This window comes from Silurus meridionalis, chromosome 24 (genome assembly GCF_014805685.1).
Source record: "Silurus meridionalis isolate SWU-2019-XX chromosome 24, ASM1480568v1, whole genome shotgun sequence".
NCBI classification, from domain to species: domain Eukaryota; kingdom Metazoa; phylum Chordata; class Actinopteri; order Siluriformes; family Siluridae; genus Silurus; species Silurus meridionalis.
Window position 1 is genome coordinate 4,321,205 of NC_060907.1, and position 17,047 is coordinate 4,338,251.

General features: G+C 42.7%; 2 protein-coding genes across 5 annotated transcripts; one reads left to right on the forward strand and one right to left on the reverse strand.

Annotated features, from left to right (window-relative positions):
• The first annotated feature begins 890 nt into the window (after nt 1-890).
• On the forward strand, nt 891-5,923 carry btbd3a (BTB (POZ) domain containing 3a). 4 transcript variants are annotated; one of them, XM_046838020.1, is made up of 6 exons: nt 950-1,263; nt 1,355-1,428; nt 2,562-2,757; nt 2,880-2,970; nt 3,396-3,514; nt 3,648-5,923. In XM_046838020.1, the coding sequence occupies exons 3-6, from the start codon at nt 2,609-2,611 to the stop codon at nt 4,678-4,680; spliced, it is 1,392 nt and encodes a 463-aa protein (XP_046693976.1). In that variant the 5' UTR covers nt 950-1,263; nt 1,355-1,428; nt 2,562-2,608; the 3' UTR covers nt 4,681-5,923. The 4 variants fall into 4 exon arrangements, with proteins under 4 accessions (XP_046693975.1, XP_046693976.1, XP_046693977.1 ...); XM_046838021.1 differs by having other exon boundaries at nt 1,355-1,401; XM_046838019.1 differs by lacking the exons at nt 950-1,263; nt 1,355-1,428 and adding an exon at nt 891-943.
• Nucleotides 5,924-6,862: 939 nt separating this feature from the next.
• esf1 (ESF1, nucleolar pre-rRNA processing protein, homolog (S. cerevisiae)) lies at nt 6,863-15,209 on the reverse strand. The gene is given in 15 exon segments (XM_046837967.1): nt 6,863-7,343; nt 7,476-7,525; nt 7,528-7,624; nt 7,704-7,795; nt 7,875-7,977; nt 8,244-8,368; nt 8,450-8,614; nt 9,036-9,183; nt 10,280-10,394; nt 10,920-11,072; nt 11,825-11,934; nt 12,028-12,141; nt 12,621-12,907; nt 13,017-13,520; nt 15,074-15,209. Coding segments are annotated over 14 exon segments (2,394 nt in total). The 5' UTR covers nt 13,495-13,520; nt 15,074-15,209; the 3' UTR covers nt 6,863-6,986.
• Nucleotides 15,210-17,047: the final 1,838 nt, after the last annotated feature.

A 17,047-nucleotide genomic window follows, 5' to 3' on the forward strand; every position in this document is an offset into this window, starting at 1 on the left:
TTGAGAGCAACCAGACTCAAAGGGGAACCTCATCATCATCTGGGTGATACCAAGAGTGTGATTATAAATCAGAAAAAGAAAAAAAACACAATACAGACACCAGAGAGTAAGAAATTTCTTGGGGTATATCAGTAGAACACTGAGGATGGAGCCGCCAGGACGCAGGAAAAGAGGAGGACCAAGGAGGAGGTTCATGGATGTGGTGAGGGAAGACATGCAGGTAGTTGGTGTGAAAGAGGCAGATGTAGAGGACAGGGGGGGTATGAAGACGGATGATCCGCTGTGGCGCCCCCTAATGGGAGAAGCCGAAAGAAATATAAGAATAAGAAGATAAATCTTGGGATATAGGGACAATAAAGGAGTAAATGAAGAAAAAGTGAAGTAATGAGAATACAGAGATGTATTTATTATGACCCATGGTTCTTAAGCCTTATTTTTTTGTTTTGTTTGCAACTTAATCATACCTGAACACTGTCAGTACCTCCAGAAACTCCAAATCCCTTAAAACTGTTTCACCGTGTCATTTGTTTACTATTTTTTTGCAAGTTTGAAATATGTTAACAAAAGGTAACTGAAAAACAAGTGAAAAAAAAAAAAAATATATATATATATATATATATATATATATATATATATATATATATATATATATGTTTGTGTGTGTGTGTGTGTGTGTGTTTGATATATTATATATAGTTAATATTTCAATAACAACATATTTATTTTTTTAATTATAATGAAATGTGATATACAGGGAGTGTCACTGGGCCAGATTTGTGACACTGTATTTTTTTTTTTTTAAGGATCTGTCCCGAATTGCATCCTTCCTCCTAAGTGCACTTTTGACGCTTTCCCATATATAGAAATAGGCACCCTAATAAGTGCCCTTCCTGCTGATTTGGGAGTGTTCCTCTTAAAGATGGCCGTCGCTCAGACTCTTTAGGTGCTTTGAAACTTTTTTGTTCCTTTTCTCTCCTCCTCGAGTGTCTTTAAAGAAATCTCTTATACTCATATAAAGGATATTAAACCATATTTTAACCCTACAGGAGATGATATTTAATCTTAAATTGTTTTATAAACCAAACCCAGTGCGGTCGTTATGGTGTACCAGCTCATGTTAGCATGATTAGCTGATATTTCCGTGCTAGCGCGGGGAATCCAGATGTTAAATCCGAACGCGTCCTGAAGAACATCTGGGTGGCGTTTGTTCGGCTCGATAGGCCGCGGGTTGTCCTACAAGAAATGCGGGTTTGAGGTGTAAATGTGCGTTTGATTGCTGTTGTCATCATCTCTAGATGCTAGTTAGCGGGTTTGGTTCTGTTTCAGGAGATGTTGTGTTTGTTTTTTCCCACAGACTCTTATGACTTTCATTTAGAGAGAAATGTCAAATCACTTCCGGAGGAAAGGAGCATGGACATTTCTTCCCCAGTATCATTTCTCACTGGTTTTCACTTGACCCATTTTCTTTGATCACATCCCTTCTTCTTTTTCCTTCTTCCCTACAGACACATGGGTCATACTGGCACCTCTCTGTATTCTCATCTCTTCCTTTTCTTTCTTTCTCCTGATTCACCTCTTTTTTTTCTTCACCCCATATCCCAAGATTTCCTGCACCGTTATCCTTCTTCCCGTCATTATTCACATCACTCTCTTTTACATTTACCTTTATATATCATCTTACCTTTCTTTCTTTTTCTCTCTTCCTACTGTCTTTCCATTTGTACACCCCCTTGCTTTTCTGTCCATACATCCATCTGTCTTTCCTTTTTTTTTCTTCATTCCAGACATCCTTCCTTCCTTTCTTTCTGGTTTTCCTCCATGACTTCCTTCTTTTTTTCCTTTCCATTCTGTTTGTCCTTCCTTTTTTTTCTTTTTTTCCCCTGTCTTCCCTTCTTGACTTCCCTCATTTGTTTTTTTTCCATTTAATTCTGTCCTTTCTTAATGATCTTCCTCCTTTCCTTCTTTCTTTCCTGTCCTTTCTTTGACTCTTTTTTCCACTTTTTTTCTTTTAATTCTGTCCTTCTTTCATGACAGACCTTTTTCTTTCATCCTTTTCTGTTCTTTCTTTATGAAGTTCTTTTTTTTTTTTTTTTCCATTTGATCTTTTGTCATGACTTCCTTCTATCTTCCCTGCTTTCCTGTTCATTACTTTTTCATTTAGTTCTGTCGTTTCTTCAACATTTTCTCAATCGTTTTTTTCTTACCTTTATTTTCTGTACTTCCTTTATACATTTTTCGTTTTTTTATTTCATGACTTTTTTCCCTCGATTTTGTTTTTTTTTCATGACTTGAATTTTTCTTTCGATTCTCTCCTTCCTTTGTGACTTCCATCTTTTTTCCCAACCATTCCTTCCTTTATTTCTACCTATCCTTCCTTTGTACCTTTTTCCTGAATCCTTCATACCTAATTTATTCCTTTATGAATTTCTACTTCCTTCCTGAATTCACTACTTCTTTCCTTCTATCCTCATTTTACTTCCATAATTTTTTTCCCTTTGCTGACTTGCACATTTCTCTTCTAAATATTTCGTTCTACCTCTCATCCTCTTTTCTACGTTTAGGACCAGTTTGGCCATGAGTGCACCCTGAGTATCCTGAGTGTGATAAAATGGCTGCCGAGCTTTACGCTGCCAAGAAGTTGCCCTCGGTGGAGGCCACGGCGAAGGCGGTGCAGCAGTACCAACAGCAGAACATCAGCAACAACAACACTGTTCACGGGTGCAACTGGCAAGGCCTTTATCCCACCATCAGAGAGAGGTACATGCACATACACACACTCAACAAACAAGCCGTGTATGACTCTTTCTCTGTATCACACTTCAACAGTGTACTCAAACCCCTGTTTATTATAAAAATATGTCCTGGTTTTGCGTCTCCAGAAACGCAGTCATGTTTAACAACGAGCTGATGGCAGACGTGCACTTTGTGGTCGGTCCTCCAGGGGGCACACAAAGAGTCCCGGGGCACAAGGTGAGATGGAAAAGTGTATATCGTTGTCAAAGCCGAGTGGCAGCCAATCAGAAATGAGGATTATCCTATTAAGCTAATTTCGTGTTCACTCATTTTGGGTTGGTATAGAAATTATGTTATCCAATCCGGGGGTTGGGGGAGTCGACTTCGTTTGTTAATAAAAGATTTCTTGGAAATAACTCATGCTCTTGTTGTGTTTATACCTAAAACTAATCCTGTTTGTTAAGTGGTTAGGGCTCTGGGTTACTGATGGTCGGGGGTTCAAGCTCTTGTATCGCCAAGCTATCAGTCTTGGGGCCCTTGAGCAAGGCCCCCTAACCCTCAGTGCTCCAGGGGCACTGCGTCATTTGCTGACCCCAGCTCAAGTACATGTGACAACTATAAAGTACACCCACCCTTACGCCTCTTTCATATTTTTTTCTCAGTACATCCTGGCCGTCGGAAGCTCGGTGTTCTACGCCATGTTTTATGGGGAGCTGGCAGAGGATAAGGACGAGATCCGCATCCCAGACGTCGAGCCACATTCCTTCCTTGCCATGCTCAAGTGAGGATCAGAAGAGTAGAGTGTAGTGAAGAATATCATGCTGGTTAAATAGCGCTTGAGGTTCCGCAACGAAATGGAATTTATTTGGGAGTGTGATGCTTTTCATTTGACTCCTCCTCTTTTCTTGCTGCAGATACATCTACTGTGACGAGATTGACCTGTGTGCGGACACTGTCCTGGCCACGCTGTACGCTGCCAAGAAGTACATGGTTCCTCACCTGGCGCGTGCCTGTGTAGCATTCTTGGAGACCAGCCTGAGTGCTCGCAATGCCTGCGTGTTGTTATCGCAGAGTTGCTTGTTTGAGGAACCGGAGCTGACGCGGCGCTGCTGGCAAGTGATCGACGCCCAGGCAGAGCTCGCGCTCCGCTCTGACGCCTTTTGCGACATCGACCTGCGCACATTGGAGAGCATCCTCCGGCGTGAGACCCTCAATGCGACCGAGACGGTCGTCCTGGAAGCGGCACTCAGCTGGGCAGAGGTCGAATGCCAACGCCGTGAGCTGCAGCCCACTGTCGAGAACAAGAGGCTGGCTCTGGGCGACGCCCTGTACCTCATCCGTGTCCCGGCCATGTCGCTGGATGAGTTCGCCAACGGCGCTGCGCAGTGCGGACTGCTAACGCTTGCCGAGACCAACGCCGTCTTCCTGTGGCACACGGCAGCTAACAAACCCGAACTGCCTTTTGTCAGCCAGCCGAGGAAAGGGCTGACACCCCAGCGCTGCCACCGATTTCAATCGTGTGCCTACCGTAGCAACCAGTGGCGTTACCGTGGACGGTGTGACAGCATTCAGTTTGCCGTCGACAGGCGCATCTTCATTGCCGGCTTCGGACTTTATGGCTCCAGCTGCGGCTCGGCCGAGTACCAGGCCAAAATCGAGCTCAAGAGGCAGGGGGCCACACTGGGTCTCGCTGTTGTCAAGTACTTTTCGGACGGCTCTAGTGGCACATTCCCGGTGTTCTTTGAACATCCAGTACAGGTGGAGCCTGACACTTTCTACACAGCGAGCGTAGTGCTGGACGGCAATGAGCTCAGCTACTTTGGTCAAGAAGGGATGACCGAGGTGCAGTGTGGGAAGGTCACCTTTCAGTTCCAGTGCTCCTCGGACAGTACCAACGGCACCGGAGTCCAGGGGGGACAGATACCTGAGCTCATATTTTATGCTTGATGGACTTCTTAACAAGGTCGGCAAGGTCAATCGACAATCTTCGAGAGGACTCCAGTTTGTACGGATGAACGTTGTCGACGATAGTTTTTCAGGGTATATTTGCTTCTTTTACCCCAATGTTCACACTTGCAATGGTGTATCAGTGGCACATCATATCCTGATTCTTGAATGCTTTGTTGCCATGGTCTACTCAAACAGATGTCAGAATCGGCAGCTTTCGGGTTTCAAAGCGGAGGTGTTTAGAGGTATTTCTGCCTGGTGCCTGGCAAGCATTAGGTCAAGGAAAAATCATTAGCATGACAATCACCTGTACACTCCCCATTACCCCAAACCAAGTGGACAACACTAGATATTACATTTTAAACTTAACACAAGATTGCCTTATTGCCTTCTCAGTTAGGCAGACTATCATAACACACGCTGGAATTTCCTAACAAACCCATCCTAACTTTTAACACTAGACTAAGACGCACTGTTCAGTTGTAAAGCTAACTTTAAGGCTACTTACAAAGGACTCTAGAAGTGTCCTTTGTCCTTTGAAGACAAAATCTTTAGGAACCAGCTCGGTTAGCTAGCTAACAATTTTTATTCACCCCAACAACTTACACAACAAATCGTTGAGTTCCTGCCCATCAAGACATTCCTGGGTTCCCTTGTTGCTAGTTCTTTCCTGTAACAGTGAGGAACATGCTAATCACATAGAACCATCAACAACTCTGTGGTGTTTGTTGCTTCCTGTGACTTTTGTTCTGTTTTTTTGTCTTAGCTTCATGAGCATCCTGAGTCCAGGTTGTATCTTCAATGCGGTGTTCCGAGTTAGTAAATAGTCCCCATTAATCACGTTTTTTGTACACATTTGCATACATTGTAAGGGTTTTAAAAAAAACAAAACACAATCTATATTTTATACTTGATGTACGCTAGATGTCGTTGTGTATTCTGTACCGCGTGTACAGCTTCGATGGGCTTTGTGGTGTAACGATTGTTTTACAATTCCAGCACTTTTTCGTTGTTTCTTGAAGGGCTTGATGATGCGTCGTGCTGCTCGTCACATCGTAACTGTTCGTTTTTGGTTTTTATTTTTTTCCTTTTAATTTCCCTCGTGATTCAGTATTTTTCCACTGATGAAGTGACACTTGTTAATGTTCCGTTTGTTTTTCTTGAGGGGAAAAAAAAATATTCATTGCACCTTTAAATCATTGTGAACACACATACAATCTCAATAAAACCCAGTTGAAACACACCTCTGTGGGCTTGTTACGCTTTGTGAAATAGTTCCAGATACTATATAATTGTCCCAGGATTTTCTGATGTCTTTATTTATGTGTATATTTTGACAGAGTTGCCACATGGGGTCTGTCAGGACTCTTTAAATTTGTTGGAGTCTCAGCGGTCTTTATATCCCACCTTCAAAACAAGTGCTATAGGCTGGTTTGAGTGAACAGAAACTGTGACCGTGTCCTGAATCTGGAGCTACTCTCCATAACCATGCTCAACTTCTGAAGGTACAACACATCAAACCATGGGATAAATCAACTAGATCCAAGTTTAGGCCTGGCAGCCAAGAACACTGAAGTGCAAGTATCTTAATGATTTTTTATATATTAGCTACAATACCTATATCATTAATTGCTAGAAAACTAGTGGAAAGTAGGTTATGTTTACACACTATCACCTTCAAAATAGTCCACCTGCATAGCAATACAGCGCTCCCAGCATTCCTGCCACTTCTGGAATGTGTCCTGGAAGTCTTCTTTTGCAGTTTGCACTGGATCTCCACAATGGTGTCCAAACAGCCACCTGGATCTTCATCTTCAGGATGAGGGCAAAGTCCACAGGAGCCAAAACTGGTGAGTAGGCTTGGCACGGAAGTGAGATCGTGTTGCTTCCACCAATAAACTTGCATGCTCAGAATAGCTCCAGCTCAAGATGTTCACAGGACAAAGTCTTTTAGAATTCTGACTTATGAAGCTCGGTGCTCCCTGATACTGTGCGTGCAGCCTTGTGCTGCGATCTGTTGGTGTTACAACACTAGTCTCGAAACTTTGAAACCACCTGTATGTTGCCATAACAACCATTAAGGGTATTACTAATATTAGCTTTAAAAAAGGTGCCGAAGATCATACTTACCCCCACCCTCAGAAACAATATTGCACCACAGAGTACTCAAGAAATGCCAAAATTTTAGATCTCATAATATTTTAATGTTTATTGGGATATTTTGGAAAACCTGTACATCAGAAATTGTATAAAGGAGTTAATTTGTACACACAAACAATAAAACCCAGCCATACAACATTCCTGCTCTATTTCGTCCTCTGTTTCTTGCGAGCGTGAAACTGCGCAGTTTTGTTCTTCACAGATTTGATAAGTAAAGACAGACTCGGGTCCAGCGGTTTGCTCGGGACCACCGGCGTCAAATCAGCTGCTGTTGTTGTTGATGCTACTGCTGCTTCTCCCCTCTCTTTCTCTATTTTCTTGCTAGGTTTCTCCAACTGCTGGAGCGCCTCCTGCTGGCCACACTGCTGCTTCTCACGCCGTCTCTGCTTCTCCTCCAGGATGCTCCGAGTACCCTGGGTTTTCTTGTAGGCCGGGTCCGAAGGGTCCAGGTTGTACAGGTGGGACGTGAACATGGCCTGGAAACGTGGGTCCTGCACGTCCACCTGTTCGTCACACAAATATGTTAGATGCTAATCTGCTATTTATAAAATTGTATAGGTTTGGAATTAAATTCAGGTAAGCAACATTTTTTTTTTTTATTTTTAAAGAAACAAGTATCCAGTTTGCTCTCTGACCTTGAAGTTGTCCTCCTCCAGCAGCTCATTGTTCTTCACAAGCTTCTTCTCTTCTTCTTACTTAAGTTTTGCTGCTCCACAATCTGATCGTAGTTGAAATGCCTGTGCTTCTCGTCGTCGTTGTCGTCCATCAAGAGAGCTATTTCAGCCTGAAACCGTAGAACAGGGAGAATTTACCGCTACCAATCAGAACCTGAGAACACAAGTGCTAGACTGTTTGGTGCAAACCTTCTGTTTCTCTAGCTCCGCCTTCTCCTCTGCTGTTAATTGCTCCTCCCCCTTTTTGGATTTCTTCAATTTCTTGGCTTTCTGGGCAGCCCCTGTTTCAGCCAAGGGATGGGGTTAACACAAAAAAACAGATCGAATACAGAGAGATAACAAGGGAAATAATGGACTGACCAGTAGATCCTGCCAGCTCTTCAGAAAAGAAGGGGTCATTGAAGTCAACATCAGGAGGAAGTTCATCATCACTAATAGCAGCCTCATCCTGGGCCTTGGCTTCCTGTGATAAACGAGTGTTACTTTGACCAAATGACATGTTTACACGCAAATTCAGTATAAAACCCGCTTTCTGTGATCTGTATCATGAGTATGTTATAAACCTAATTTTTAAAACCCCAGACTATGGGGCGGGGCCAGGTGGTAGCTCCAAGGAGATGGTGCCTTTGAAGAACCAGCTGGACGTCTCCAATGTAACCAAACCCTTTAGATGAGTGTGAAAACGTGTCAAAAGCCTATAGATGAAAGGCTTTTTTTTTTTTTTTTTACCTTCTTTCCTTTCCTCTTGTCTTTAATCTTCTCCTTTTTCTTCTCCAGGAACTCCTCCCAAGGGGTCATTTTGTCTTTTCCCTCCATCTTTTTCTTCACCAGTTTCTCAGCGCTCTCCTTTAACCCTGATAAAAAAAAACATTCAAACGCGATTCAGAACCGACGCGACTGACTCCGTCCTCGTCCGCGTGATGAACGGAACCCACCTGGTACCCATGTGATCTCCATCTCCATGTCCTTCTCCTTCTCCTTCCTTTCTTTATCCTGGATGTTCTGCAGGAGTTCGCGGTATTTAGCGATCTGCTCTTCCTCCTTCTTTCCTTTCTTCGCTCCTTTCTTCTCCCCAGTCCCACACATCGCCGGCTTCACTTCTGAGAAAGAGAAGACCAAAGGAAGCGCTATGCTAAAACATGCTAGCACTGCATGTTCTTTAGCACGTTTAGCAAAGCACAATTCAGAACAAAAAAGACAATTGGATGTCTTTTGTCCAGAAACATAGACATATTTGGAGTTTTGGTCTGGAGTTATGGGACTAGCATCTAGTTAGATCTTGCTAGCATCTCAGTGACACCTCAAGGGGTTTTTGTGTATCCTGTTAATCAAAACGGCAAAACTGTATAAATTGTGGACTATACAAGCAACATGTTAGGCCACGCCCATTTCCTAACATCTCATCAAATCGTGGCTTTGAGATGAACCCGCAACTGTTTTTCTATTCACAGATTGCTGATTTAAATAAGTCTGACTGTGATACATATTCATTTGGATTTTAGAGGAACCTTCAGCACTCACCTTCTGCCTCGACCTCATCCTCCTCCTCATCCTCACTGGAGGAAGCGAGGTAGGCCTGGAAGTCCATGTTCAGCAGCTCGTCCTTGTTGAAGTTCTTGCTGAGGGTTGTGATGCGATCGTAGTCCGTCTCCTCCCAAGTTAACTCCACCTGCACACAAAACGCACACTTTAACACTAGCTTCTCTTCTATTTATTTTTTAAGAACATACCATTTATGTAAAAACAAACATGGTCAAAAGTTTGTCCATCACACAACTCTATGTCCATTAATTAAATGTATTATATTAGAATTTTTGTATTCCCATAATGCAAAGTAGTCTGTAGGTAGATATTATTGCCCCATGGAGCACATGTTCAAGGGTCCAACAGTAACAGTTTGGCAATGCCGTGTCTTGAACCCTTTAATCAGTAACCCACAGCCTCAACAACTGAACCATAGCCCCATTATTCTCTTTCCAGATTTACTCCAATCTTCTGGTTAAGCTTTCCTCTAGATTTCAGGGTGAAGCTGTGGGAATTAGTAATTATTCATCTCCTAAAACATGAGTGAAGTCAGGAGGTCTTGGGATCTTTAAATGTTCCACTTTATCCCAATGGAGTTCAGGGAAGTTGAGGAAGTCAGGGCTTTTTGCAGGACTTTTGAGTTCTCAAATACAACCCATGTAATGCAAATCTTCATGGAGCTTGCTTTGTGCACAGGGATATTTGTCATGCTGGAACACGTTTGGGGGGATCTTCAAAGCTTGAGCATTTTCTATACCAGAGGTCGAGTGAATGATCATCTGCCGATCATCTGTGCTGCAAATTAGGCAGGTGCGTCGAACAGTGTGTGTACTTTCTGCGCTTGCATGAGAGAACAGCAGGTGGCAGTAGTCTGTTTTTGACATTCGAACAGGGAAACCGCAAAAACTAAAACTGTAAATGTAAAGCAATCGCCTGCACTGATTTATAATTATAAGCATCGACCAGAGAAAAAAAACAAACATATCAGTCGAACCATAATAATATACAATTTAAGGAGTTCGGGAAAGAATCACATATTGGTGTTGTGATCAGGGGTGCACATACTTTGGCCATATTTTATCTAGATGAGAATAATATATATTATAGGTAAAAGATATACATCATAGAGAGGTGGAGATAAGCCTGATAGTGTGGAGTAGAAGGAAACATACATGTGTGCATATATATATATATATGCAGTTTACAGTGAATAGAGATGGGACAGGACTGGACTAGAGGACCTTAGCTGTAGTAGTGGCGGTGGACGTGAACAGTTTGGGCTTGTAGGTGGACAAATCCACGTCGGTCGCTCTGTCTTTCAGTTCGTCTTCAAACGTCATGGTATCAGGGATGAACCTGGAATCACAGTTCACATAAAACACATTTTATTTGACCTTCATTCATTCATTCATTCATTCATTCAAAGGAATAAAACACTCAGGTGTGGTTTTGAAAAAAGAATCGATGGAATGAAGTCACTTTTTAAGTGGGTTTTTTTGTTTTTTTCTCAGGAGCTCTTGGTTCCACAACTTCAACTGTGACTGTATAAGACTGTAGAAAGGACATTCCTCATAATCACACTCTCTGGTGCTAATGATATTTGGAGTTTGTATTGTTTTCATGATTTATGATCACACTCTTGGTATCACCCAGATGATAATGATGTTCCCCTTTTTGAGTCTGGTTCCTCTCAAGGTTTCTTCCTCATACCATCTAAGGGAGATTTTCCTTTCCACAGTTGCCCCAGTCTTCATCATCAGGAAGAAACACACCTTATATTTACATTTTTATTCTAGAATCTTTACATTCTGTGAAGCTGCTTTGAGACATTGTGAAAAAGGCTCTAGAAGCGAAAACTTTTATCCTCGTTTTGTGTCTCACCGCAGGTCCAGAGTGGAGCAGCTGCTCTCGTACTCGATTCCGTCGCACTCCTCGTAGATTTTGGCGGCCGTCTCGGGCGAGTCGCACTCCACCACGGCGTAGTAATACTGCAGACGCTTAAACTGGTAATCTCGCACCTTCTCCCTGTAGATCCTGAACCACAAAGACACAGCAGACCAGATTACAGCCTTTTATTCATCTTTATGGTTTTTACAGTCATGCTTTCTAAAAACTAAAATCTCATGAAATCTTGACATTTAGGTTTAACAAAATTTGTAAAAAAAAGTATGGAGTAGAGTTCAATAGTGGATTTTACAGATACTGATAGCTAATCAGTACTTGGATCGTACTTACTGATAGCCGATTAATCAACTAATAATTTTTTAAATGGTAATGATGCTGAATTAAAAAGAAAAAAAAATTGTAAATAGTAATAGTAAATACTCTAAAATAGTACTGTAACTTTATTTAAAACATTTCTATTGATTTTATTCATCTATTGATGTAGATGATATAAATTAATATATTATATAAATAAATTGAGTGAAAAAACTAAAAAATACACTTAAAATAAACAGCAAGCAGTGTCAGTGATTCGCCTCTAGAGGCCACTCTCGTACTGTATAACACGATTAATCAACAAAAAAAATTAAATAAACATTGAATTGGTCGACCTTAACATTGGGCTCTGGTTAAAAAATACACAACTGTGTACTTCTGTGTTTCAGAAAAGCTTGTGGTGCCCCAAAAGAGTTGGAGATCTTGATGTTCTGCAGGTGAATCCTGGACAGTGTTGTACTCTGAAGTTAGGGGCCCTAATTAGGATGCACAGTGCTGAGCTAAAACTCAAGTCAGGTCTAGACAGGTTTACGTTCTTGTGTTGTGTGTAAGTGTGTGAGAGAGACCTCTGTTCCTCAGAGTCTGCATCTGGGTCGTCTGGGAGGCTGGTGAGCTCCAGAGGGCCCTGAGTCTGCTCCATCTTTAACCTCTCCTTACCAAACTCTGAGGGGTAAATCTAAAACACACACACACACACAGAGTGTAATACACAGTTATATACAGTATAGCTGGTATAGACGATGATGATAAAGCAAAGGGGCGGAGTTACCGTGACAGACAGCACCACTCCTCCTTTAGGTTTGAAGGAGCTGAACAGAGCCAACAGGTCTTTAGCTTTGATCCGATCCCAGTTCATGTTGCACACTGCTAACCTGCAACTGACCTACACACACACACACACACACAGTTAGCCAGTGCTGAGCCACCACCCATCTCTATCTATTTAACTGTCGGTCTGTTGTCTATCCGTCCATCCATCCATCCATCTAACCACCCATATCTGTCTAAACACCCATTTGATTATCTGTCTATCTATTCATCTACCCACCCATCCATCCATTTAACTGCCTGTCTATCTACCTATCAGTCCATCCACTCATTCATCTAACCATACTTCTGCTTATCTGTCTACCTATCCACATAACCACAGCTTTTCTGTCTCTCCATCCAACTGCTTGCGTATCAGTCTATACCTCCATGTAACCAGCCGTCTATCTCTCCATCATCTAACCACCTGTCCATCAATCCATCCACATTACTGCTCTTATAGCTATCCATCACTCGAACTGCCTGTCTATCTGTCTATCCAACTATCTAACCACCCATCTATCTATCCGTACATACATATACGTAGTGTCTGACCTCCTCGTTGCGCGGCGCGTCCTTCCACATCTCCCCCCAGTCGTGTTCAATCTCCTCTTCCTCGTGATGCTGCAGGTCCTCCGCCGCATCCTCATCATCTTCATCCTCAGAGCTAGTCTCGATGTTGCCTTTTCCTCGTGCCAGATCAGGACCGCTGTCACTGTCGTCCTCTGACTCACTCTCCTCTTCCTCGTCATCTTCCTCATCATCATCATCATCATCATCATCTGAAGAGAGGCCTACTTCTTTATCAGCGTCGCTGTGTTCATCATCATCATCATCATCTTCTGTGGAAATAAAACATGTCAGTTGCAGTGTCCTGTGGCAAACCCATCACAACGCTGTGTGTGTGTGTGTGTGTGTGTGTGTGTGTGTGTGTGTGTGTGTGTGTGTTACCTTCCTCGACGACTCTCGCTCCTTTAACTGGCCCCGATTTCCGGATCCTCTGATAATCGTCAGATATTAAGGGCTTTTTCTTTACAGCTTTCATACTCACAAGCCCCTCCCCTTCCTCTTCAAACCCCTCCCCCTCCCCTCCAAGCTCCTCCTCCTTCACTTTTGCTTTCTGCTGCTGCTTCTTCTTTTTCTTCTTCTTCTGCTGGAGTGTCTCTTGTGCTGCGTTGGCATCGCCGTCGCTCTGCTCCGAGTCGGACAGTTTGTAGAAGCGTTTCAGGTCCTCCGTGGACGTGTGGTTGACGGGACGGCCGCGTTTGTCCACCGTGTACTTGAGCTTGAAGCGCTTGTCGTGGAACATGGACTGGAAGCGCTTGTCGATGCGCAGTTTCTGCTCCATGTCCGGCATCTCCCAGAAGCGGGGGTCCTTCTTGACGCGAGCGAAACGCGTGTCGGCGCTCGGCTCTTTCTCAGACGACATGACGGCGATTTGGTTCGGGCACAATCCTGCACACGTGATGGAGACGTGTAAATAATTCACATGCAACACGACTGATACGGTGCACAACTGCTTTTAGATTTGGTAACAAGCCTCAATCACCTGTTCCTGTCTATCCATCATTCTAACCACTTATCTATCCATCCCTCTAGCTATCTCTCTCTCTCTCTCCTTCTAATCAAACTACCTGTTTATCTTCTCTCTATTTCTCAAACCATCTATGTAGCCATCTATCCACATGTCTATCTGCCTTTCCATCCTTCTAACCTCCTATCTGTTCATCTATCTATGTTTTTCTGTCCTTCCCTCTAACCACCTCTGTTCATCCATCCTTCTAACCTCCTCTGTTCATCTATCCGTTTTTCTATCCTTCCCTCCAACCACCTCTGTTCATCCATCCACTTTTCTATCCATCCTTCTAACCACCTCTGTTCATCCATCCACTTTTCTATCAATCCTTCTAACCACCTCTGTTCATCCATCCACCTTTCTATCCATCCTTCTAACCTCCTCTGTTCATCTATCCATGTTTTTCTATCCTTTCCCCCAACCACTTCTGTTCATCCATCCATCCACCTTTCTATCCATCCTTCTAACCTTCAGAGGTTCACGGAAAGATTGAAATTAAAAGCATATAATTATGGGTTTGCATTCTCAATAAACCCCACGGTATCATACTGAGATCAACCACTAATCTATATATGAAGCAGGTTTACTCTTTCCAGTCCTGAAGCTGATTATTTTCCTACAGCAGCGTGCCGATAATCACAATTATTTACCTATTATGTGTGCATTCAGCAGCCTAAAACACTCATCTCTGTTCACTCTCTTACAGCAAATAAGTTACAAAAACACACAAACTATATATATATATATATATATATTAAATCATGTTACCAGAACCAGAATCATTACAAAGCATAATAAACCTTCTGCATTTGTTACCTCAGACTCTCACAATCACCACAGTGGAGACTCCTGGAATAAACGTTTCCTTACAGATAACTTCACTATTTTGTGTCACACATCCATACATGTAGTGAAATGTTCTCTTTTTCTACGACTGTCCCAACATGTAAAGAGAAATAGAATCTAAAATTAAAAATAGTATAAAAATTATGAAAAAACAAACAATATATACACAAGAATAATTATGATCTTGTGTTATATAAACTAAAATAATAAACGATTGTTTACAAAATATTATATGGACCTGTTTAGACATGTTTTGCTGTAAATAAGGCAGAAAGGCAGGTTTTAGGGGGGTGCAAACTTTTGATCAATTGAATATTTACGCCGGAAATCGAGAATGTTGTTTGTACGTAAAATAGGGACGACGTGTCTCTGGATTATAATCCAGCAGAGTGTAAACGTTGGCACTCGGGTTCACTAGGAGACAACGTGAAATGCAGTCAGGAACATCAGGAACATGACCGCATTGATCACCAGTCCACCATCAGCTCTTAGCCTCGTGCTAGAAACAGAGTAAACGTGCTGGAATAAACACGCCATGACTCCATTTACTCCAGAAAGCACCGGAGAATAAAATAAACACACTCACCGACTCAGTATTTACACATCACACGCCACAGTTTCCTCACTATACACGTGTTGTCCCGTGCTGCACCAAACACTTCCGCAATCTCTCTAAACCACGCCCCCGTTTCATACGGCAAGCAAGAAGACTCATTTCAGGGGGGAAAAAAAAAGAACTAATATCACACTATTATATCATTCCGAATAATATCTTGTTTTTCAGATGCATTACGTATTACTTGCTCACGCAGATCAATAATGGATAAATGTCTGTGTATATATATATATATATATATATATATATATATATATATATATATATATATATATATATATATACACTTGTTTATCCATTAGTGAATTGGCCTATTTCTCTCAAATATTGCTCACAAAATCTGTCAGTGAGCACTTCTCCTTTGCAGAGATAAACCATACACCTCACATTTCAGCCATTAGGGTTGCACAAGTCAGGTCACTCTAAGTGCCGGTCCCAAGCTCGGATAAATGTGGAGGGTTGTGTTATGAAGGACATCCAGCGTAAACATGTGCCAAATCAAATATGCAGATCACGAATTAGAATTTCATACCAAATTGGTCGAGGCTCGGGTTAACAACGACCGCCACAGGTATCGTTAGCCGACAGGGTACCGGTGGAAATTGGGCTACTGTTGGCTGAAGGAGGAGAAGGAGAGGAGGAAGACGTCTACAGAGACGGCAGGGAAAGGAGCAGTGTAGGAGAGTAGAGATTCGGGTTGGTACTTTAAATGTTGGTACTATGACGGGTAAAGGGAGAGAGGGAGCTTATATGATGGAGAGGAGAAAGGTAGATATGTTGTGTGTTCAGGAGACCAAGTGGAAAGGGAGTAAGGCCAGGAACATTGGAGGTGGATTTAAACTGTTTTATTATGGTGTGGATGGAAAGAGAAATTGTGTAGGGGTGATTCTGAAGGAAGAGACAATGTTCATTGTTAAAAGCGCTATACAAATAAAAATGAATTGAATTGAATTGAGTACAGTAAGAGTGTAGTGGAGGTGAAGAGAGTTTTTGATAGGGTGATGATCGTGAAGGTGGAAGTTGAAGGGATGATGATAAATGTCATCAGTGCCTATGCTCAACAAGTTGGCTGTGAGATGGAGGAGAAGGAAAGATTCTGGAGTGAATTAGATGAAGTTTTAGATGGTGTACCTAGGAAAGAACGATTGGTGATTGGGGCAGACTTTAATGGGCATGTAGGTGAAGGAAACAGAGGTGATGAGGAGGTGATGGGTAGGTATGGTTTTAAGGAGAGGAATGTGGAAGGGCAGATGGTGGTAGATTTTGCTAAAAGGATGGAAATGGCAGTGGTGAACACTTATTTTAAGAAGAAGGAGGATCATAGGGTGACGAAGAGTGGGGGAAGGTGCACACAGGTGGACTATGTGCTATGCAGGAGATGCAACCTGAAGGAGATTGGAGACTGTAAGGTGTTGGCAGGGGACAGTGTAGCTAGACAGCATCGGATGGTGGTCTGTAGGATGGTTGTGGAGGTGAAGAAGAAGAGGAGGAGAGTGAGGACTAAAAGAAGAATAAGATGGTGGAAACTGAAGGAGGAAGAGTGTAGTGTGAGGTTCAGGGAAGAGGTCAGACAGGGGCTCGATGGTGTTGAAGAGGTGCTGGATGATTGGGCAACTACTGAGGAGGGAGGCAGCTAGAAAAGTACTTGGTGTGACATCTGGAAATAGAAAGGAAGACAAGGAGACGTGGTGGTGGAATGAGGAAGTGCAGGAGAGCATAAGGAGAAAGAGGTTGGCAAAACAGAAGTGGGATAGACAGAGTGATGAGAAAAGTAGGCAGGAGTACAAGGAGATGCGGCAGCAGGTGAAGAGGGATGTGGCGAAGGCCAAGGAAAAGGCATATGAGGAGCTGTATGAGAGGTTAGACACTAAGGAAGGAGAAAAGGATTTATACCGATTGGCCAGGCAGAGGGACCGAGCTGGGAAGGATGTACTGCAAGTTAGA